Source organism: Oncorhynchus clarkii, chromosome 5 (assembly GCF_045791955.1).
Source record: "Oncorhynchus clarkii lewisi isolate Uvic-CL-2024 chromosome 5, UVic_Ocla_1.0, whole genome shotgun sequence".
Taxonomy (NCBI): Eukaryota; Metazoa; Chordata; class Actinopteri; order Salmoniformes; family Salmonidae; genus Oncorhynchus; species Oncorhynchus clarkii.
The window spans coordinates 72,175,335-72,200,421 of record NC_092151.1 but is presented as its reverse complement, the minus strand read 5'-3'; the positions used below and the strand labels follow the sequence as shown (position 1 = coordinate 72,200,421).

Here is a 25,087-nt window from a genome sequence, read left to right as displayed (position 1 = left end):
AAAGGCTAATTGATCATTAGAAAACCCTTTCGCAATTATGTTAGCACAGCTGAAAACTGTTGTCCTGATTAAAGAAGCAATAAAACTGGCCTTCTTTAGACTAGTTGAGTATCTGGAGCATCAGCATTTGTGGGTTTGATTACGGACTCAAAATGGCCAGAAACAAAGAACTTTCTTCTGAAACTCGTCAGTCTATTCTTGTTCTGAGAAATGAAGGCTATTTCATGTGAGAAATTGCCAAGACACTGAAGATCTCATACCACGCTGTGTACTACCCTGTGCACAACTGAGCAATAGGACAAGTACATTAGAGAGTCTAGCTTGAGAAACCTCATAAGTCCTCAACTGGCAGCTTCATTAAATAGTACCCGCAAAACACCAGTCTCAACGTCAACAGTGAAGAGACCACTACGGGATGCTGGCCTTCTAGGCAGAGTAGAAGGCTCTGCCTAGAAGGCCAGTATCCTGCAGTCGCATCTTCACTGTTGACCTTGACACTGGTGCTTTTATTTAAAAAACAAGGACATTTCTAAGTGACCCCAAACTTTTTAATGGTAGTGTATATATACATAATAATAATAAGAAGAACCAATGTAAAGACCTGATCAACTTTAGATTTGCATATGTTTGTGGTTACTGTTCGTCATCCAAAGTTAGACGACAGAGGGACTTCAAAGTGCGTGAGCATCCTTAACAAAATATGTAGCTTCTGGTAACAAACTTTGAACCAATCAGGACGCCTGCTAGTCATGCAGCAAGAGAGGAAATTTAACCTGGACCGAATTACAGAGAACACCCCGCTGCAAACTCTCGTGTTTGCGAAAACAGACAATAGTCATTACTTTCCCCGATGGCATAGTTTCTAATGATCACATTAGGGATTCGCTCAGAGCAATGACAATGTTGGGAATGTATGTGCCAGATAGATTTTCTTTGAAATCATCTAATGTCCAGGATGGAATCGGGCTTTACACGGCGAGACAAGTGAAAAAGGTTTGTTTTTTTTGGACAGCACAATTTTGTATGTTTTGGGCATGAAGAAACGTACCAACGTGCAAAACTCATTCGGTGAATGGGAGAAAGGCAGTTTTCTGTTCGTATTTTGGGTTCTTTTTGCGAGTCGCTCCCAAAATCTCAAGCCATAGCCTACTTTAATGCTGCTCTGAGGTGCAGTGCCACGTAGATACTGTAACTAGCTCACTCCATAACAATGTTCACTTAGAACTCAACTCTCGTGTGTTACACAGTAACACGTGTTGATACATATTGAACACTTTCTAATGTACGTTTCCTATGCTGTCATTTAACTTGCATACTCAAAATATGTCTAGTATTATAGGCTATTACACAATATTGTAACCAAGTTGACAATGTTACAAACAATGGTGGTTGAAAATGGTGCAAACAATGCTTTTTACTGAAAGTTATTAAACACTGCACATGGCCAGGCTACCAAACGTTATTCATTACAATCTCACATTGGCCAAAACTTTGAACATGAATGCTTCATTCAAGAGGAGCACATCTTGACCACACCCCCTCTTGTTGGGTGTTTGAACTGGGCTACTACAACTTGTAGGTCCAAAGTGAAACGCATAGGATGGATTCATGGACAATACTATGTATTATAATACTATAGTCCTATACTGTTTTACAATGTTTACTACTACATTATTTTGGCATCTATTCCATCGCACAATTTACATCTGATTGCCTTCACATAGTCCCTGACAAAATGGAAAATGCCTCTAGTAAAAAAGAAAGACAAGAAAATGAATATCTTGTATCCTCAAATTCTGACAACGTGTGTTTTCTACAAGGGGGAAAAGTTTGGCCCTTTTGCTGGAGAGAAGAAACTACCAAGTGAGCTGGATGAGAGCACAGACACCAGACTGATGTGGGAGGTGATACTAAAACAGACTACCTTCAGTCCTTTAACACTGCAGTCACAGCACAGACACCAGACTGATGTGGGAGGTGATACTAAAACAGACTACCTTCAGTCCTTTAACACTGCAGTCACAGCACAGACACCAGACTGATGTGGGAGGTGATACTAAAACAGACTACCTTCAGTCCTTTAACACTGCAGTCACAGCACAGACACCAGACTGATGTGGGAGGTGATACTAAAACAGACTACCTTCAGTCCTTTAACACTGCAGTCACAGCACAGACACCAGGCTGATGTGGGAGGTGATACTAAAACAGACTACCTTCAGTCCTTTAACACTGCAGTCACAGCACAGACACCAGACTGATGTGGGAGGTGATACTAAAACAGACTACCTTCAGTCCTTTAACACTGCAGTCACAGCACAGACACCAGACTGATGTGGGAGGTGATACTAAAACAGACTACCTTCAGTCCTTTAACACTGCAGTCACAGCACAGACACCAGACTGATGTGGGAGGTGATACTAAAACAGACTACCTTCAGTCCTTTAACACTGCAGTCACAGCACAGACACCAGACTGATGTTCGAGGTGATACTAAAACAGACTACCTTACTTTTACATAATACAATAAATAATATTTATGTTCATTGTAGGCCTACTATTGAAATGAAAGGGTAAATAGATGGATTCTGTGGCAGTTCAGATACAGCACAGGTGATGCTTAATTGGAGCTTCTAGTTTGATGCACATACACTTGTTGACTGTAGAGTCTGGTTTTTGTAATGAGTCTTGGTTTGGCAAACTCCACCCGCATCGTGTGCCTTTGTAATAATTATGTTTTATCCCCATTATGAGGTTTTGAATTTATCTGAGATAAGGGACAGGTTTAATTACATTTCAGATCAGTGAGATGATGTTTATTTTCTGTGTAGTTAAAAGTACAAGTAATTGATTATATGTCAGCCATAAAGAATTCAGGTGTGGTCTGAAATTATACACTGAACAAAAATATAAATACAGCATTTAAAGTGCTGGTTTCATGAGCTGAAATAAAGGATCCCATAAATGTTCCATATGCACAAAAAGCTTATTTCTCTCAAAGATTGTGCACAATTTTTTTTACATCCTTGTTAGTGAGCATTTCTCCTTTGCTAAGAGAATCCATCCACCTGACAGGTTTGGCATATCAAGAAGCTGATTAAACAGCATGCTCATTACATAGGTGCACCCTGTGCAGAGTTCAATAAAAGGCCACTCTAAAATGTGCAGTTTTGTCACACTCCACAATGCCACAGTCTCAACTTTTGAGGGAGCGTGCAATTGGCATGCTGACTGCAGGAATGTCCACCAGAGCTGTTGCCAGAGAATGTAATGTTCAATTCTCTACCATAATCTACCTCCAACGTCATTTTAGAGAATTTGGCAGTATGTCCAACCGGCCTCACAACCGCAGACCATGTGTAACTAGGCCAGCCCAGGACCTCCACATCCGGCTTTGTCACCTGCCTGATAGTCTCAGATGACAGCTGATGAAACTGTGGTTTTGCACAACCGAATCTACAAACTCAGTTGTCTTCACCAGGGTCATGACCTGACTGCAGTTCGGCATCGTAACCAACTTCAGTGGGCAAATGCTCACCTTTGATGGTCACTGGCACTCTGGAGAAGTGTGCTCTTCACGATTGAATCCCGGTTTCAACTGTACCGGGCAGATGGCGTCGTGTGGGCGAGTGTTTGCTGATGTCAATGTTGTGAACATCGTGTCCCATGGTGGTGGTGGGGTAATGGTATGGGCAGGCATAAGCTACGGAAAACAAACACAATTGCATTTTATCCATGGCAATTTGAATGTACAGAGATACCGTGATGAGATCCTGAGGCCTATTGTCGTGCCATTAATCCATCGTCATCACCTCATGTTTCAGCATGATAATGCTGGGCCCCATGTCGTAAGGATGTCGTAAGGATCTGTACACAATTCTACAATGGCCTGCATACTCACCAGACATGTCACCCACCCATTGAGGATGTGTGGGATGCTCTGGATCGAAGTCTACGACAGCGTGTTCCAGTTCCCACCAATATCCAGCAACTTCGCACAGCTACTGAAGAGGAGTGGGACAACATTCCACAGGCCACTATCAACAGCCTGATCAACTCTATGTGAAGGAGATGTGTCGCACTGCATGAGGCAAATGGTGGTCACACCAGATACTGATTGTTTTTCTGATCCACGCCCCTGCCCTTTTTTAAACAACAGATGCATATCTGTATTCCCAGTCATGTGAAATCCATAGACTAGTGCCTAATTAATTTTTTTAAATTGACTGATTTCCTTATATGAACTGTAACTCAGTAACATCTTTGAAATTGTTGTATGTTGCATTTTATATTCTTTCTCAGTGTTATATAATCATCTAGTAATCTATAACTTTCATGTTATATTGGATAGAACCACATTGTTTTATATCACAGGGTTTTTCATGGCAACTGTGATTTAGTTTGTAAAACAGCATCTCCAGATGAACACAAAGCTAGATCAAGAAGCTCGGTCTGTATGGAAGGGAGACGTTAATTCCAGCCAACAGTATTTCATGTTCTTGATAGGCATGTCTGTTTTCTGTTTCAGGTCCGAGGTAATAAAGGCGATGTGCTCTATGTTTTGGATGCCAGTAACCCTCGCCATGCCAACTGGCTGCGTTTTGTCCATCAGGCGCCATCACAAGAGGAGAAGAACCTGGCAGCAATCCAGGTACAGGCCCACGCTGAAGATAGTAACACCTTCAGACGTATCTGCAGGGAGAGACACAGATAGAGCTGGATATCAGCACATATCTCTGAGTGAGAAGGGGAGAGAGAGAGAGGGAGAAGGAGAGAGAGAAATAAAGAGAGAGATGGACAGAGAGAAAGACTAGAAGAGAAGCGAGGGAAAGTTAGTGAGAGTGAGTTGAGATGGATAGTGAGAGTGAAATGAAGGGGAATGTGGATTTTTTTGTTTTGTCTGCCTGTGCAGACAGCTTGTAAGATTGCACCATGTGTTACTGATCAAGCCTGCCATATCAAAAGAAGATGTGAGGGTGGTTCTGTCTGATGACTGTATGAGTTGAGGTGTCTTTCACAGCTGTAAGTAACTCTCTCTCAAAGTGTCTGAACTTATTATGAAAATCTTCTCTAGTGCTTTGTGCATCCCTTACATTTCAATGTAACAAAACATGTCAGTCTGTGATTAAGATCAGATTAATTATATCCATAAACCCACAAACACATACAACCCATACACAATCAGATCTATTGGCCAAAGTCGTGAACACACACACACACACACACACACACACACACACACACACACACACACACACACACACACACACACACACACACACACACACACACACACACACACACACACACACACACACACACACACACACACACACACACACATGAGTCAGGGCTTGGCCTGGGATATCTCAGCTAGAGGAAAAATAAAAAACGTGGAAGAAGAGAGAATTTAGAAGGGAAGTAGAACAGAACCTGTGATCTTCTGGCTGAGGTTCTGTCATTAATGCCACAGTGCTAAAGTGTTCACTTGTTCAACGGTCATTCATGTGTGTTAGAGATCTGTGTTACATCAAAAGTTTAATTTATTGTGTTTCTCTGTTAAATTAATATATATGTGTATTTATAAATGCCTTATCCAAAAGAAAATGACGCTTTGATTTGATTAGACCGTGACCTTTAGGATGTGGAAGTTAATGACGACATGTTTAGGAGTTGGAGTGTTTGACCTTCAACCTTAATCAAGCCTCAGCAGATGAATGTCTAGGTTTATTGAGTTCAACCTTCAGCTACCCCTTTTTTCTGTGTGTGTGTGTGTGTGTGTGTGTGTGTGTGTGTGTGTGTGTGTGGGGGGGGGGGGGGGGGGGGGGATTGTGGTTCTGATCTCTCAGGATGGAGAGAATATCTTCTACCTGGCAGTGGACGACATTGAGACAGACACAGAGCTGCTGATAGGCTACCTGGACAGTGATATGGAGGAAGAGTCAGAGGAGGAGGAAGAGGAAATCATCAAATATGAAGATGAAAACAGCAAAGATGCCAAACATCTCGTTGAAATGGGTAAATGCCTAACAAAGTTTTACCTAAACCTTCATAAACAGTGTTTTGTCAGTCCAACAGTTTATGCTTGAAGTATGTAATGCTTGCACACACAGCTGATACTCACACACAGCTGATACTCACACACAGCTGATACTCACACAAAGCTGATACTCACACAAAGTTGATACTCACACACAGCTGATACTTGATACTCACACACAGCTGATACTTGATACTCACACACAGCTGATACTCACACACAGCTAATACTCACACACAGCTGATACTCACACACAGCTGATACTCACACACAGCTGATACTCACACACAGCTGATACGGCTGCATGTGTGTGTAATTTGTAATAATGACTGTATGTGTGCAGAGCTGGTGATCAAGAAGGAGGACCACCCGTGCCTGCTGTGTGAGAGCAGCTTCCCTAGCGAGGAGATCCTAGCAGCCCACCTCCAGAGCCTGCACCAGAGACCCAGTACTGAGGAGAAGGAGTACAAGTGCAGGAACTGTGGCAAGAAGTTCCCCATCAAACAAGCCCTGCAGCGCCAGTGTGTAGCCTACATCATCTCTCTACTCTAGTTACCTGACACTCTATTGAGTTACACAGAAGTATGCTACCAAGTGGATCATATAGTGGAACTGACAGATTTGCACACACTCAGTACATTTTCATACAACTGAATCAGCCTCTTTATTAGTTTTCTGATGTAGGACACCTGGAAATGTAGTAGTATTGCTGTTCATATCTTTATAGCCTACTCCTATCTGACTCTGTATACCTCCTTCATTTTGCCCTCAGTGTTCTGCACTGTGCGGAGACCCTGGGTCCTTCAGGAGACTCTTCCAGAGCCCACCACCAGTGTTCCCTCTGCTACATCACCTTCAGCTCAGAGTCCAGGTAGGCTTACATAACTAGATACGAACATACACATTAGCATAATATGTATACAGGGGCTGCCATCTGTTCCTGTGTATTTGAGTGACTGTGTCTGTATTTTCTGTGTGTGTGTGTAGTTATGACCAGCACAAGGAGGCGTGTAGAGGAGACGCCAGGTTCATCTGTAAGGCTGAGAGTTGTGGGAAGAAGTTCAAGAGCAAAGACTCTCTGAAGAAACACAAAGGGAACATCCACACAGGTTGGTCTCCGTCTCACAGACATGTATACAGACATATAGTCCACACTGGTGATGAAGTAAACTCAGCAAAAAAATAAACGTCCCTTTTTCAGGACCCTGTCTTTCAAAGATAATTTGTAAAAATCCAAATAACTTCACAGATCTTCATTGTAAAGGGTTTAAACACATGCTTGTTCAATGAACCATAAACAATGAATGAACATGCACCTGTGGAACGGTCGTTAAGACACTAACAGCTTACAGACGGTAGGCAATTAAGGTCACAGTTATGAAAACGTAGGACACTAAAGAGGCCCTTCTACTGACTCTGAAAAACACCAAAAGAAAGATGCCCATGCTGCAGATGTGGCCAGGGCAATAAATTGCAATGTCCGTACTGTGAGACGCCTAAGACAGTGCTACAGGGAGACAGGATGGACAGCTGATCATCCTCGCAGTGGCAGACCATGTGTAACAACACTTGCACAGGATCAGTACATCCAAACATCACACCTGCGGGACAGGTACAGGATGGCAACAACAACTGCCCGAGTTACACCAGGAACGCACAATCCCTCCATCAGTGCTCAGACTGTCCGCAATAGGTTGAGAGAGGCTGGACTGAGGGCTTGTAGGCCTGTTGTAAGGCAGGTCCTCACCAGACATCACCGGCAACAACGTCGCCTATGGGCACAAATCCATCGTTGCTGGACCAGACAGGACTGGCAAAAAGGTTTGTCTCACCGGGGTGATGGTCGGATCCGTGTTTATCGTCAAAGGAATGAGCGTTACACCGAGGCCTGTACTCTGGAGTGGGATTGATTTGGAGGTGGAGGGTCCATCATGGTCTGGGGCAGTGTGTCACAGCATCATCGGACTGAGCTTGTTGTCATTGCAAGCAATCTCAACGCTGTGCGTTACAGGGAAGACATCCTCCTCCCTCATGTGGTACCCTTCCTGCAGGCTCATCCTGACATGACCCTCCAGCATGACAATGCCACCAGCCATACTGCGCGTTCGGTGTGTGATTGCCTGCAAGACAGGAATGTCAGGTTTCTGCCATGGCCAGCGAAGAGCCCGGATCTCAATCCCATTGAGCACGTCTGGGACCTGTTGGATCGGAGGGTGAGGACTAGGGCCATTCCCCCCAGAAATGTCATGGAACTTGCAGGTGCCTTGGTGGAAGAGTGGGGTAACATCTCACAGCAAGAACTGGCAAATCTGGTGCAGTCCATGAAGAGGAGATGCACTGCAGTACTTAATGCAGCTGGTGGCCACACCAGATACTGACTGTTACTTTTGTTCAGGGACACATCTTTCCATTTATGTTAGTCACATGTCTGTGGAAATAGTTCAGTTTATGTCTCCGTTGTTGAATCTTGTTATGCTCATACAAATATTTACACGTTAAGTTCTCTGAAAATAAACGCAGTTGACAGTGAGAGGACGTTTCTTTTTTGCTGAGTTTTGAAACAAGTATCTGTTTTGATCTTTTAGCAGTCTGGTCAGTATAGGAGTGTGTAGGTGAGAGGGATGTGGTGTCGGCTCTATAAATGTGGCACACATGACTCGTAAATAAATGGGCCGTTCAATCAATTCTGTGCTTTTTGAGAAGTGTAACTTGGTCTAAAGAAAAATTTGATTTCACAAAATGTTAACATTCTGTTATAAAGAGCACATGGCTTTCCTAATAAAAAATGTGTTTTCCCATTTCGAGGTTAAATTAAGTGAATTACAAAAGTAAGTGCCTATTAAATGCCAAATAAGGTAACAGGGTTGATCGTAACAGGGTGAACCTGAAATCAACCATGAGTCCCGTTGTGACTGGGGGAATGGAAGCTTGTTGTGTGCAACAGGCAGTGGCAATTGCATGCAAGCTTCACAAAATATATCTAAACTATTTATATTTAAAACAGTTCTAGTTTGTCTATCTCTGTGTAACATGGTTGACGTGCTATGCTCGACCTGCTCAGTTTTACTCCACTAAACACCAGCAAATGGCCCAACAGAGTAGAACCAGCTGACCTGCTTTTACATGATGATTTGACTTTTAGATTTTCCATGTTTCTTGCATGTTTTCTTTTTTTAAATGAAAAGTTTTATCATATTTAGAGTTCAGAGTTCAGTTCATGTAGCAGGGTTGACTTTAAAATGAGGGACAGATGTAAATGAATCACTCATCACATGAAATAAATAATCATCTTCAGAAATAAATTTGTCTAAGCAACAAAATAACTAGGGATTTACAATCAAGGTGAAAACTTGGAGAAATGTTGGGGTTAAGTGTGTTAGACTCTTCCTAGAAGTCACAGAGGGTGCATGGAGGGACATAGAAATTCAAAATGATGTGGAAACAACGTTGATCTAACCAATATGTGGGCAATAGATGCAGACAGCCTTCATTAGTGACCCTGTCATGTTTATGTTGCATATTGGTTGCCCCCGACAGTCAGAAGAGAACATACATCTGGTAATTAAACTTTGACCTCGTGATTATCTGATAGAATGTGTGTATTTGCTTCCGATGGAATTGGCGTTGCCATGAGGTGAGTGATTATGCTGTTCACTAACATGTGGAATGCCCTAACCATTGTTGCTATTGCTAGCCACGACATCATCACAATGTAGATTGAGGCATGAAGAGCAGGATTGGTAACTCTGCTTGTCCAATCATTGTGTTTCAGGAAGTTCCAGGCGGAAGCTCATGTGCACCATCTGCAACAGGAAATGTTCCTCCTTACTGAACCTCCAGGAACATCGCAAGGTCAGGCTCCTACCTACTACCTCACTGTCTCACCTTTTCACTGCCTCTGTTTTACATGTATTCCTAGATGCGTTTGGATCCTTCAGAGATCTGGAAGGACTGGATAGGTGTAAGGTGTATGCTGTAATGGCTCCCAGTCCACTTAGCCCTCTGGTGTCCTGGGTCAGGTGTGTGTGGTTGGCTTCACACTGGCCATGTCTGTTCCTTTAAGCTCTATTTCCTCCATATCCCTCCATCTCTTTTTGTTCCATTTCTTTGTTCCCGTCCCCTAATCCCACGCTCTGTCTCCTGTCTCACTCTTCTTCTCTCTCAGAAGGAGGTTGGCTTTATGTTCAAGATGTTACATTTTCAGACCGTGTGACAGTAGAGAAAGTTTGGTTTTAATTTCACAAGCTCATCCCCACAGGCTCTCATGAAACCTAAGAGGCATGGTGAGTAGACTATAAGGCTTTAACCGTGGCGGCAGGATTCTACCTCTCAGAGATGGACCTTGAAAAATGACAGAACCACAGAACCATTATGTTACATTACTTTTAGAGATTAATGGAGGTAAGGTATTTCCATCACAAACTATTTCACAGTGAAGCATCTTTATATGCTTGAAGTGAATTATCTTGGAGAGTGTATTTGCAGAGTTATTTGATTGACTTGCAATTGGTTTGGCTTCCCATCCAAATGAGGATTTTATATTTATGACCCGTGAACCCAGCTGGTGTTTGGGTGAGGTTTCATGTTCCCTGTCAACATTGATCCAATAGATTAATCAGAAGACATTAATCCACTCTAATGAACTGAACAGCATCATAAGAGATTCATAATGAACACACTTCATCAGCAAAGGTTGTGTTACTATTAATCACTTAGACATGTTTAAATGATCTGTTCCAGAACTATCAGTCAATCAATCAGGTTTTTCTTATCTCCAAACTGCCACCCAATGTATTTGAAAAGGGAGAGTACATTGCCCTATTCTGACCTTTTCATGCTGCCAGTGCCAGTCCTATCCATTCTATACGTGGCACATGTGAACTTGAGAAAGGTTTAATAAGCTTTCCTGTATTACTGATGCTCTAATCATCAGTCTTTGTCTGTGAGAGAGGCTCTTTCCTCATTGACAGTAGACACAGAACATGTGTATTGATACAGGGAGATTTGGGTCAGTTGCCACCCGAATTCAATCAATGCTTCAGTCTTCTCTTGTATGAAGTAGTTTATTTGGTCATACTTACACAGCTCATATGTTACAGACTTCATTGGAACAGTCGTGTGCGGAGGTTAAAAAGACATGAAGCAAAGAAAGAGAAACATTGTTGGGCCAAAGTTCTGTAGAACAGAACACATGTCACAGCTGAGCTAGAGACAGACACTTCAGAACCCAGGATTATGATTCGCACTAGAGCACTCCAACTTAGCATAATGATACGTTTGCACAAAAGCTACTTAAACCAGTCATTATTAGAATTATCCTGGACTGCTCAATCTTTGAAGCTCTGAGCGGAGGAGCATTTCAGTCTCAGCATATTGTAGCATTAGGCAGAACAGCTATCAAATGTGCTATTATTCAAACCATGCTGAGAGCAGGAGAAGGATTCAAACTTTTCAGCTGTTTAATTATATTTCTGTGTGCTGACGTAATTGAGCAAGGAGTGAAAGAGTGTGTGTATGTGTGTCTGTGAATACTCCTCTGCCTGCAAGTGTGGAAAAGGTTACACATCAAGGTCATACATTGTCATTTACAGAACACAGCGTGTAGTGAAATCCATTATCTCTGTCTCTTACATAACCCCCCTGTATCTGGTCTGTTGGCTAATTTATGTATCTCCAGGTACATGAGGTATTCGACTGTGCTGCCTGCGACAAGAAATTCATCTCGACCAATCAGCTTAAGCGCCACATGATCACTCACTCAGGTAAGAGAGCACGCGCACACACACACACACACACACACACAGCTACACTCAGACATCGTATACTCTCTCTCTCTCTGTCTCTGGTTAGAGAAACGTCCGTATACCTGTGAGGTCTGCAGTCGTTGGTTCAAGCGTCTGGACCAGGTGACGGCCCATAAGATCATCCACAGTGAGGAAAAGCCCTACAAGTGTAAGCTGTGTGGGAAGGAGTTTGCCCACAGGAACGTCTACAAGAACCACAAGAAGGTGAACAGGGAGGGTCAGAAAGCTGTAGTCTCTTTTCAGAATGACAGAATGCTTCAACTACATAAAAGGTGGATGTGACAGATTTAAATGGGTGGTTTTTAATATGCAAGTTTTACTGATGGAGATAATGCTGAAACTTAACAAGCACATACATACACAAACTAACATACAAGCATACTCTCCCTGCTTCAGAGCTAACATTGTTAGACGTCTCTTCAGTGTTCATTGGGTTTCTGTGGCGTCTGTGGCCTGCCTCCCCCTGAAGACTTCCATATTTATTTAAGGGAATAGGATGTCACTCAGACAGACATGTGGGGTACACATAAACAAATGTACTTTGAACCTTAGCCCCTCAAGTCAACATACCAAATCAACCATGGGGCCTAACCCTAACTCTAACCCAAACCCCGATGCTCACACATCTGATCCCACATCAACACAGAGACAGGAGACAGCGCTCAGATTGAACCAAGAGAAGAGATGGAGATTTAGAGGGAGTGAGAGAATAGATGAGATGTACAGTGCATTCGGAAAGTATTCAGAGCCCTTGACTTTTTCCCCATTTTGTTATGTTACAGATTTATTCTAAAACAGATTCAATTATTTGTCCCCCTCATCAATCTACACACAATACCCCATAATGACAAAGTGAAAACAGGTTTTTAGAAATTTGTGCAAAATTATTTACAATAAAAAACAGAAACACCTATTTAAGTTTTCAGACCCTTTGCTATGAGACTCGAAATTGAGCTCAGGTGCATTCTGTTTCCATTGATCATCCTTGACATGTCTCTACAACTTGATTGGAGTCCACCTGTGGTAAATTCAATTGATTGGACATGATTTGGAAAGGCACACACCTGTCTAAATAAGGTCCCACAAAACCAAGCCATGAGGTCGAAGGAATTGTCCGTAGAGCCAGATTGTGCCAGAACCCGATGGTCACTCTGACAGAACTCTGGAGTTCCTCTGTGGAGATGGGAGAACCTTCCAGAAGGACACCACTCTCTGCAGCACTCCACCAATCAGGCCTTTATGGTAGAGTGGCCAGACGGAAGCCATTCCTCAGTAAAAGGCACATGACAGCCAGCTTGGAGTTTGCCAAAAGGCACCTAAAGGACACTCAGACCATGAGAAACAAGATTATTTGGTTTGATGAAACCAATTGAACTCATTGGCCTGAATGCCAAGCGTTAAGTCTGGAGGAAACCTGGCACCATCCCTATGGTGAAGCATTGTGGTGGCAGCATCATGCTGTGTGGATGTTTTTCAGTGGCAGGGACTGGGAGACTAGTCAGAATCGAGCGAAAGATGAACCAAGCAAACTACAGAGAGATCCTTGATGTAAACCTGCTCCAAAGTTCTCAGGACCTCAGACTGGGGGCGAAGATTCACCTTCCAACAGGACAATAAATCTAAGCACATAGCCAAGACAACACAGGAGTGGCTTCAGGACAAGTTTCTGAATGTCCTTGAGTGGCCCAGCCAGAGCCCGGACTTGAACCCGATCTAACATCTCTGGAGAGACCTGAAAATAGCTGTGCAGCGAGGCTCCCCATCCAACCTGACAGAGCTTGAGAGGATCTACAGATAAGAATGGGAGAAACTTCCCAAATACAGGTGTGCCAAGCTTGTAGCGTCATACCCAAGAAGACTCGAGGCTGTAATCGCTGCCAAAGGTGCTTCAACAAAGTACTGAGTAAAGGGTCTGAATACTTATGTAAATTAGATATTTCTGTTTTTTATTTGTGTTACATTTGCAAAAAAAATCTAAAAACCTGTTTTTGCTTTGTCATTATGTGGTGTTGTGTGTAGATTGATGAGGGAAAAAAACAATTTAATCAATTTTAGAATAAGGCTATAATGTACCAACATTTGGAAAAAGTCAAGGGGTCTGAATACTTTCCAAATGCAGTGTTTTTAGGGGGTGTCAGGGCCATTTAGGGGGTGTTAGCTCTGATAGCTGTCCTCACGAACTGACCGCATCATTAAATACTTATTTACTCTATATTAGTCAATTAAATAGAAAGGAAGGTGTAGGTTTTGATGGTCAGCTAACTGGTATGTTTATACCAAGATATGTAGAGAGGGGAAATCAGAGGTAGTTTTCAGTGATGTTGTGTACCTTAACCGTAAATGCTGTCCTGTTCTTTCGCCAGACTCACTCAGAGGAGAGGCCGTTCCAGTGTGAGGAGTGCAAGGCCCTGTTCCGCACCCCCTTCTCTTTACAGCGCCACCTGCTCATCCACAACAGTAAGTATGAGTTTGTTTGTGTATCTCTCAGAGTGTGAGACTGTAGCCACTAGTACCTACGTTCAGGGCCCCTACAACACATAGATGCTATAGCCCCTAGTTCAGACCTTGTTTTAGCATGAGATACTGAGGGCTTCCACAACCTCCTGGTCCTCTGTGTCGTGGTCCTCTTAGTCCTGAGTGTCATAGCCAGCCAGACAGACAGCCAGACAGCCAGACAGCCAGACAGACAGACAGACAGACAGACAGACAGACAGACAGACACAGTGGTCCTCCTAGTCCTGAGTGTCATAGCCAGCCAGATAGCCAGCCAGCCAGACAGCCAGCCAGCCAGACAGACAGACAGACAGACAGACACAGTGGTCCTTCTAGTCCTGAGTGTCATAGTCAGACAGACAGACACAGTGGTCCTCCTAGTCCTGAGTGTCATAGTCAGACAGACAGACAGACAGACAGAGTGGTCCTTCTAGTCCTGAGTGTCATAGTAAGACAGACAGACAGACAGACCGACAGACAGACACAGTGGTCCTCCTACTCGTGAGTGTCATAGACAGACAGACAGACAGACGCAGTGGTCCTTCTAGTCCTGAGTGTCATAGACAGACAGACAGACAGACAGACAGACAGACAGACAGACAGACAGACAGACACAGTGGTCCTTCAAGTCCTGAGTGCCATAGCCAGACAGACAGACAGACAGACAGAGTGGTCCACCTAGTCCTGAGTGTCATAGCCAGACAGACAGACACAGTGGTCCTCCTAGTCCTGAGTGTCATAGCCAGTCAGACAGACAGACACAGTGGTCCTCCTACTCCTGAGTGTCATAGCCAGACAGACAGACAGACACAGTGGTCCTCCTAGTCCTGAGTGTCATAGCCAGACAGACAGACACAGTGGTCCTTCTAGTCCTGAGTGTCATAGCCAGACAGACAGACACAGTGGTCCTCCTAGTCCTGAGTGTCATAGCCAGACAGACAGACAGACACAGTGGTCCTCCTAGTCCTGAGTGTCATAGCCAGACAGACAGACACAGTGGTCCTCCTAGTCCTGAGTGTCATAGCCAGACAGACAGACACAGTGGTCCTTCTAGTCCTGAGTGTCATAGCCAGACAGACAGACACAGTGGTCCTCCTAGTCCTGAGTGTCATAGCCAGTCAGACAGACAGACACAGTGGTCCTCCTAGTCCTGAGTGTCATAGCCAGACAGACAGACACAGTGGTCCTTCTAGTCCTGAGTGTCATAGCCAGACAGACAGACACAGTGGTCCTCCTAGTCCTGAGTGTCATAGCCAGACAGACAGACAGACACAGGGGTCCTTCTAGTCCTGAGTGTCATAGTCAGACAGACAGACACAGTGGTCCTCCTAGTCCTGAGTGTCATAGCCAGTCAGACAGACAGACACAGTGGTCCCCCTAGTCCTGAGTGTCATAGTCAGACAGACAGACACAGTGGTCCCCCTAGTCCTGAGTGTCATAGTCAGACAGACAGACACAGTGGTCCCCCTAGTCCTGAGTGTCATAGTCAGACAGACAGACACAGTGGTCCCCCTAGTCCTGAGTGTCATAGCCAGACAGACAGACACAGTGGTCATCCTAGTCCTGAGTGTCATAGCCAGACAGACAGACAGACACAGGGGTCCTTCTCGTCCTGAGTGTCATAGCCAGACAGACAGACACAGTGGTCCTTCTAGTCCTGAGTGTCATAGCCAGACAGACAGACACAGTGGTCCTCCTAGTCCTGCGTGTCATAGCCAGACAGACAGACACAGTGGTCCTCCTAGTCCTGAGTGTCATAGCCAGACAGACAGACACAGTGGTCCTCCTAGTCCTGAGTGTCATAGCCAGACAGACAGACAGACACAGTGGTCCTCCTACTCCTGAGTGTCATAGCCAGACAGACAGACAGACACAGGGGTCCTTCTAGTCCTGAGTGTCATAGCCAGTCAGACAGACAGACACAGTGGTCCTCCTAGTCCTGAGTGTCATAGCCAGACAGACAGACAGACAGACACAGTGGTCCTCCTAGTCCTGAGTGTCATAGCCAGACAGACAGACACAGTGGTCCTCCTAGTCCTGAGTGTCATAGCCAGACAGACAGACACAGTGGTCCTCCTACTCCTGAGTGTCATAGCCAGACAGACAGACACAGTGGTCCTTCTAGTCCTGAGTGTCATAGCCAGACAGACAGACAGACACAGTGGTCCTCCTACTCCTGAGTGTCATAGCCAGTCAGACAGACAGACACAGTGGTCCTCCTAGTCCTGAGTGTCATAGCCAGTCAGACAGACAGACACAGTGGTCCTCCTAGTCCTGAGTGTCATAGCCAGTCAGACAGACAGACACAGTGGTCCTCCTAGTCCTGAGTGTCATAGCCAGTCAGACAGACAGACACAGTGGTCCTCCTACTCCTGAGTGTCATAGCCAGACAGACAGACACAGTGGTCCTCCTAGTCCTGAGTGTCATAGCCAGACAGACAGACACAGTGGTCCTCCTACTCCTGAGTGTCATAGCCAGTCAGACAGACAGACACAGTGGTCCTCCTAGTCCTGAGTGTCATAGCCAGTCAGACAGACAGACACAGTGGTCCTCCTAGTCCTGAGTGTCATAACCAGTCAGACAGACACAGTGGTCCTCCTAGTCCTGAGTGTCATAGCCAGTCAGACAGACACAGTGGTCCTCCTAGTCCTGAGTGTCATAGCCAGTCAGACAGACAGACACAGTGGTCCTCCTAGTCCTGAGTGTCATAGCCAGTCAGACAGACACAGTGGTCCTCCTAGTCCTGAGTGTCATAGCCAGACAGACAGACACAGTGGTCCTCCTAGTCCTGAGTGTCATAGCCAGACAGACACAGTGGTCAGTGAGGACTGAGGAGCCCTACAGACAGTTGGTCTTGGCAGGATGGAGTCCTGCATGGTCTCCCAGTCTAGACCGATGACACAGAGATTGTGAAGCTCAAGGCATTTCCTGCTTGTGTCTCTGGAGACAGATCACTATTCACACAAATCACTAGGATACTGGGCCATGAGGCTGAGACTGGTATTATGTATCAGGTGTGTGTGTGTGTGTATGTGTGTGTGTGCGTGTGTGTATGTGTGTGTGTGTGTGTGTGTGTGTGTGTGTGTGTGTGTGTGTGTGTGTGTGTGTGTGTGTGTGTGTGTGTGTGTGTGTGTGTGTGTGTGTGTGAGAGAGAGAGAGAGAAGAGAAGAGAGCAAAGAGAATAAGAGAAACAGCATGTGGGAAGAAAGTATGGTAAAGTCTGGGGAGCCAGGCCCAGCCAATCAGAATGAGTTTTTCCCCACAAAAGGCCTTTATTACAGACAGAAATACACCTCAATTTCATCAGCTGTCCGGGTGGCTGGTCTCAGACAATCCCACAGCTGAAGAAGCCAGATGTGGAGGTCCTGGGCTGGCGTGGTTATGAGGCCGATAGGCATACTGCCAAATTATCTAAGACAACGTTAGAGCCGGTTTATGGTAGAGAAATGAACATTACATTATCTGGCAACATCCCCAGTGGACAGTCCTGCAGTCAGCATGCCAATTGCACGCTATTGCGTTGTGTGACAAAATTGCACATTTTAGTGGCCTTTTATTGTCCCCAGCACAATGTGCGCACCTGTGTAATGATCATGCTGTTTTATTAGCATATTGATATGCCACACCTGTCAGGTGGATCTTATTATCTTGGAAAAGGAGAACTCTCATTTGAGAGAAATAAGCTTTTTGTGCATAAAGAACATTTCTGGGATATTTTACTTCAGCTCATAGGATAGGATCACACATAGGATCAACAGTTTACATGTTGTTTATATTTTTGTTCATTATATATACAGAGAGAAAGAGACTAAATCTCTGTGTGTTTATGTGATGTCTCTGTTCACTTGTGTGTTCCGCTGTGAGAAAATGAAGAACAGCTATCATATCATTTTAACTTGAAATAAATATTACACCTTTACGTGGGGTCAATTGTCACTCAGTGGTAAGCCCTCAGTGTGAGTTATGATCCTCGGTGTGTGTGTGTGTGTGTGTTTGAGTATCCGTGTGTGAAGGCTTTATTGAATGAACAATAGCCCTTCATCTCTTCTCATAATCAATCATGTTTCTGAATGACTTAAAACCTCAGCATTAATGAAGCCTGTCCCTGACATGAATATTCATGGTGGAAGGTTTTTATGGGACCACTAGAGCGTTAATGGACACAGGCGTCTACTTGTGTCCCACTTTATTGTGCTGACCATCATGTTCCTTCTTTGTAATGGGAGAATTAACACACGTTTGGAGCCAGTACTCACTCTGCCAAGCAAACACACACTATCCAACCCACTGATCCCCCTGTAAAGCACTTCTCAACAATAGTCTCTGTTGTATGGAGTCACTGAGTTAAGGCGTGAGGAATAACACCAGGCTGCAGTTTATATGGCTCTGGTTGGGAACAGCTGAGAGTTCTGCTTTTGTTTAATGTCAGAGTGATGTCTGGTGTTTTTAATGTTTTTAAATGAATGAATAATTTGCTGGCTGCTTTTTAAAATGTAATTGCTGTTAAATAAGAGATCCATTCAAAGAGCAGGCAGCTGTGTATGTTCAGTGTCCGCCTCTTTCTGTCCTCTCCTGCAATCTGTGTTACTAGGGAAGGATTCAAAATGAGTGTCATTTTAGAAAAAGGTAAACAAATAAGTACTGTCCCGAACATTTGAAAATAACATTATAGGGAGCAGCAACGTAACACACAATGTTCTTTAGCCCATACAATTATCCCGTAGAAATAGTTTTCAGTCCTACTGTGAGGGAAAGTTCTGCTTTTAGAAGCATAATAATAGATCCATCTCTTCTCCTCCTCCCTAGAAAATAAGAGGATGCAGAAAAGAGACTATTGGAAAGTGTCTTTACTGTCATCTTTTGTCACTTCTCCAGGTGAGAGGACATTTAAGTGTGACCAATGTGATGCCACCTTCAAGAGAAAAGACACGCTCAACGTGCACATCCAGGTGGTACACGACGGACACAAGAAGTACAAGTGTGACCTGTGTGAGAAGGCCTTCGTCACCCCCTCTGTTCTCAAGAGCCACAAGAAGGTGAGTTCAGCAATCACTGCCAGTCTGACACACTGTAGAGCCCAGTCTAGACATTGTCAATCTTTAGTTAAAGGAAACTATAGGAAATAGAGATTGCTGTTCTCTTGTTATCTCTCTTAGGAACTAGGCTACAGTATATAGTCATCCTCCACCATTGGTCCCCATGCAGCCCAGGATTCATCCGGTCTCTGTTTGTAAATGACATATGGCATTTAGTCCATTAGCTCCACAGGGTTTCAAAGCACAGGACAGATCCCAGAGCAGATTACCAGCCTCAATATAACATTTAGTCCATTAGCTCCACAGGGTTTCAAAGCACAGGACAGATCCCAGAGCAGATTACCAGCCTCAATATAACATTGTCCGCTTGGGTTATTGATCAGATTGAGACCAAACTGTTTCTTGCCACAGAAAGACTAAAACATAACATGGCCTTAGTACAGTAGGACTGAAGACAGACAGGCACATGAGTTGTCTCTCTCCGGCCGGCCGATGTTCAGAAACTGTGGACTTCTGAGAGAGAGCTCTGCTCTGGCAGTGATTAAAGACAGGTGGCTGAGCCCAAGAGACCTGGCTGGGACTGAACACCAGGTGTCCCAAATGGCACCATTTGTCCTATATAGATCATATAGATATGGGTATAGGAAATAGGGTGCCGTTTCAGACGGGAAAGACACTGAGTACATGGCGCACTGTGTGTTGTACAACACTGTAGAGAGCACAGTGTTTATCCTCCATTTTCTATTCCGCTCATGACAGGAGAGTAAGGATCGTCTTGGTCCTGTCATCTGAGTTTCTTTTCCTCCAGGTGCTGTCTGAATGTCCTCTCCACTAACAGGTTGATCTGAACATCAACAGTAATGATGTGTTTCTCTGGCAGCCGTAGTTTAGTCTTCCTCTCAGAACATCCTGCAATTGACGTCAACATTATTCTTTAAGTCAGAGTTGTGTATAGGGGAGACTGGGGACAATTGTCAAATGTTTTGTATTTTAGGCCAGTCATTTTTTTTATATAAGAAACTTACATATGTCTCCTAATCATTCATACCATTTATAGGTCTATAACATGAAGCAGTCAGATAACATTATTGATTTCAATCTGAAATGTCCAGACGTTACATTTGCCCCTTGCCAAGGGCTGGGGCCAAATGTAACACCTAAAAAATTATGTACCGGCCGTTGTTGGCGGGAGAAGGTGAGGACCAATGCGCAGCGTAAGTGTCCATATTGATAATTTATTATCACGAGAACACTAAACAAAATAACAAAGGAGAATGAACGAAATGAAACCGTCCTGTCTGGTGTAGACACAAAACAGAAAACAATCACCCACAACTCAATGGTGAAAAACAGGCTGCCTAAGTATGGTTCTCAATCAGGGACAACGATTGACAGCTGCCTCTGATTGACAACCATACCAGGCCAAACACAGAAATAGAAAATCATAGGAAAACTAACATAGACAACCCACCCAACTCACGCCCTGACCCTACTAAAACAAAGACATAACAAAAGAACTAAGGTCAGAACATGACAAATAAACCCAAAAAATCACTTCACTTCAAAAACATTAATGTTTATGAATTATCATAGACACATGTAATGATTTTGCAAGAAATATGATTATTTATATGTACGTAACCAGTGTTTACAGTAACACCCCTGCTTGTGCATGGCCATTGGGTTCCTGTCAAAACATTTGAATAGTTTGATGGTGCTCAGTGATATCTGTTTACAACTTATTTGGCACTCTACAGGACCCCAAGGATAAAGTTAGTTTTTGTACAATGAATGTGTAATTCATACAATTCTAAAGTAAAAAAAAAAAGCTTAATTTGGCTGCTTGGCTCAGGTTCATTTTAACACTGTGTTACAATTGCCCCCAACCCAGCAGCCATGACAACGCCTCATGTGCCTAGAAAGAGACAACAATAGTGACACATGTCAATCATGTTAATGTTTAGTCAACATACAGTATAGTGATAAAAATGATGCTAGTTTGAATTCTTGAACATGAATGCTCAGGACAGTAAAATAAAAATACAGCTGGTCAAAAACATAGTGAGAGCCGGGAGAGAACCTGAATGGAGATGTAATGATAGACTTTCATCACTCTAGTGTTTCTGTGGAGAAATTCAAGGTTTAACAATTGCCCCCGTTCTCCCCTACATGGAGCGTGTGTTTTCTCTCTCTCTGCCATGCAGTGTGTGCCGTCAACACTGTGAACCATCAGATCCTCCTCTTCACCCTCAGGGCTGGGCGTCTCAGGCTCTGCACTTTCTTGGATTGCATCCTACCAGGCAGGCTGCTCCTACCAGGTGACATGGAGAGGATCTGTGTCTGCACCACATAGTCTCCTCCTCACTACTGGTGTCCCCCAGGTCTCTTGGTCCTTTCCTCTTCTCTCTCTACACCAAGTCCCTCGACTCTGTCATATCATCACATGGTCTCTTTTCTCATTGCTATGCGGATGACACTCAACTACTTTTCTCTTTCCCCCTTCGGACACCCAAGTGACGACACGCATCCCTGCGTACCTGGCCAATATCTCAGCTTGGATGTCGGCCCACCACCTCAAGCTCAACCTCGACAAGACTGAGCTGCTCTTCCTCCTGGGGAAGGACCTGCCTGCTCAAAGACCTCTCTATCACAGTTGACAACTCCACAGTGTCGCACTTCCAGAGTGCAAAGATCCTTGGTGTGACCCTGGACAACACCCTGTCGTTCTCTGCAAACATCAAAGCATTGACTCACTCCTGCAGGTACAACATCCGTAGAGTACAACCTTTCCTCACACAGGAAGTGGCGCAGGTCCTAATCCAGGCACTTGTCATCTCCCTTCTGGCTGGGCTCCCCGATGGTGCCATCAAACCACTGCAATTTATCTAGAACGCTGTAACCTTCCCAAGTTCTCACATGTCACCCTGCTCCTCCCATGTCACCCCGCTCCTCCCATGTCACCCTGCTCCTCCCATGTCACCCCGCTCCTCCCATGTCACCCCGCTCCTCCCATGTCACCCTGCTTCTCCCATGTCACCCTGCTTCTCCCATGTCACCTCGCTCCTTCCTCACACTACACTTCCAGTAGAAGCTCACATCCACTACAAGACCATGGTACTTACCTACGGAGCAGCAAGGGGAACTGCACCTCCCTACCATCAGGCTCTGCTCAAACCCTACACCCCAACCCGAGCACTCCGTTCTGCCACCTCTGGGCCTTTTTGGCACCATGGGAAGGTAGCAGAGTCCCTGCCCATCTTCTGAAAGCACCTGAAACCCTACCTCTTCAAAGAGTATCTTAAATAATCCGCCTCCTCACCTCAACCTCCCCCCCTTTTATTATCTCTGACTTTGCTGATAGCTACTTCATTGAAAAAAAAATTAACTTATTATGACTGTGATATGTGGTTGTCCCACCTAGCTATCGAAATATGAATGTACTAATTCTGGATAAGAGCGTCTGCTAAATGACTCAATTGTAAAATGGTAGAATGTACAGTACCGCTATATTGTTTTTGTTTTGTGTGTGAAGAAATGACAGCGGTTTTAGCCAAGTTATTCATGTCACATCCATATTACAAGGATGGTTTAATGATTACGTCTAACCCCAATACCTTGAAAAGTTTTGTTTTGGAACATAATGTTCCATAGGGAAAACTATATGAAGCTTTTTATGAAGTAAGAAGACCAGTGATATTTCTCCTTGTCCTTCAAACAACAAACCAAACAATTGTACATTGAGGCATCTGGAAGACATCTGTCTGTGTGAGAGAGAGGGAGAATGAAGGAAAGGGCTTATGTAACATAACGCCGGTGGCGTGGGATGCAGGGGGTGATGGGGGATGCAGGGGGTGGTGTGGGATGCAGGGGGTGATGGGGGATGGAGAGAAGAGGAGGATAGAAAGGGGGTACTCCTGTCTATATTGTTGTACTGCTGTTTAAACTGTCACTCAGCATTTGAGCTTCTTATACTTGTGTTTATTCTGTGGAATTGACATCAGGCCAGCAGCAGAATTCTCAACATACCTACCTTTCAGCAGAGAGTAAGAAAGAGAGGGAGTGAAGGAGGAAAGAAAGAGGGTGAGAACATTTAGGCTTGCTGGGTGCAGCACACTCCTCTCTTTGTACACATTCTCCTTTATGCATACATACAGTGGGACAAAAAAGTATTTAGTCAGCCACCAATTGTGCAAGTTCTCCCACTTAAAAAGATGAGAGGCCTGTAATTTTCATCATAGGTACACTTTAACTATGACAGACAAAATGAGAAAAAAAATCCAGAAAATCACATTGTAGGATTTTTTATTTATTTATTTGCAAATTATGGTGGAAAATAAGTATTTGGTCAATAACAAAAGTTTATCTCAATACTTTGTTATATACCGTTTGTTGGCAATGACAGAGGTCAAACGTTTTCTGTAAGTCTTCACAAGGTTTTCACACACTGTTGCTGGTATTTTGGCCCATTCCTCCATGCAGATCTCCTCTAGAGCAGTGATGTTTTGGGGCTGTTTTTTTTCTATGGGGTTGAGATCTGGAGACTGGCTAGGCCACTCCAGGACCTTGAAATGCTTCTTACAAAGCCACTCCTTCGTTGCCCGGGCAGTGTGTTTGGGATCATTGTCATGCTGAAAGACCCAGCCACGTTTCATCTTCAATGCCCTTGCTGATGGAAGGAGGTTTTCACTCAAAATCTCACGATACATGGCCCCATTCATTCTTTCCTTTACACGGATCAGTCGTCCTGGTCCCTTTGCAGAAAAACAGCCCCACAGCATGATGTTTCCACCCCCATGCTTCACAGTAGGTATGGTGTTCTTTGGATGCAACTCAGCATTCTTTGTCCTCCAAACACGACGAGTTGAGTTTTTACCAAAAAGTTATATTTTGGTTTCATCTGACCATATGACATTCTCCCAGTCTTCTTCTGGATCATCCAAATGCTATCTAGCAAACTTCAGACGGGCCTGGACATGTACTGGCTTAAGCAGGGGGACACGTCTGGCACTGCAGGATTTGAGTCCCTGGCGGCGTAGTGTGTTACTGATGGTAGGCTTTGTTACTTTGGTCCCAGCTCTCTGCAGGTCATTCACTAGGTCCCCCCGTGTGGTTCTGGAATTTTTGCTCACCGTTCTTGTGATCATTTTGACCCCACGGGGTGAGATCTTGCGTGGAGCCCCAGATCGAGGGAGATTATCAGTGGTCTTGTATGTCTTCCATTTCCTAATAATTGCTCCCACAGTTGATTTCTTCAAACCAAGCTGCTTATCTATTGCATATTCAGTCTTCCCAGCCTGGTGCAGGTCTACAATTTTGTTTCTGGTGTCCTTTGACAGCTCTTTGGCCTTGGCCATAGTGGAGTTAGGAGTGTGACTGTTTGAGGTTGTGGACACCAGGTGTCTTTTATACTGATAACAAGTTCAAACAGGTGCCATTAATACAGGTAACGAGTGGAGGACAGAGGAGCCTCTTAAATAATAAGTTACAGGTCTGTGAGAGCCAGAAATCTTGCTTGTTTGTAGGTGACCAAATACTTATTTTCCACCATAATTTGCAAATAAATTCATTAAAAATCCTACAATGTGATTTTCTGGATTTTTTTTCTAATTTTGTCTGTCATAGTGGAAGTGTACCTATGATGTACCTACCTCTCATCTTTTTAAGTGGGAGAACTTGCACAATTGGTGGCTGACTAAATACTTTTTTGCCCCA

General features: G+C 44.2%; 1 protein-coding gene across 1 annotated transcript in view; it reads left to right on the top strand.

Annotated features, from left to right (window-relative positions):
• The first annotated feature begins 894 nt into the window (after nucleotides 1-894).
• The window catches only part of LOC139409348 (PR domain zinc finger protein 5-like), a 47,625-nt gene continuing 23,432 nt past the window's right edge, over nucleotides 895-25,087 (top strand). Inside the window, exons 1-12 of the mRNA XM_071154364.1 lie at nucleotides 895-993; nucleotides 1,821-1,904; nucleotides 4,530-4,652; nucleotides 5,851-6,019; nucleotides 6,385-6,562; nucleotides 6,814-6,912; nucleotides 7,029-7,150; nucleotides 9,814-9,893; nucleotides 11,719-11,803; nucleotides 11,892-12,049; nucleotides 14,209-14,302; nucleotides 19,215-19,375. Of these exons, the coding sequence (XP_071010465.1) occupies nucleotides 895-993; nucleotides 1,821-1,904; nucleotides 4,530-4,652; nucleotides 5,851-6,019; nucleotides 6,385-6,562; nucleotides 6,814-6,912; nucleotides 7,029-7,150; nucleotides 9,814-9,893; nucleotides 11,719-11,803; nucleotides 11,892-12,049; nucleotides 14,209-14,302; nucleotides 19,215-19,375 (1,452 nt within the window). The remainder of the gene's footprint in view (nucleotides 994-1,820; nucleotides 1,905-4,529; nucleotides 4,653-5,850; nucleotides 6,020-6,384; nucleotides 6,563-6,813; nucleotides 6,913-7,028; nucleotides 7,151-9,813; nucleotides 9,894-11,718; nucleotides 11,804-11,891; nucleotides 12,050-14,208; nucleotides 14,303-19,214; nucleotides 19,376-25,087) is intronic.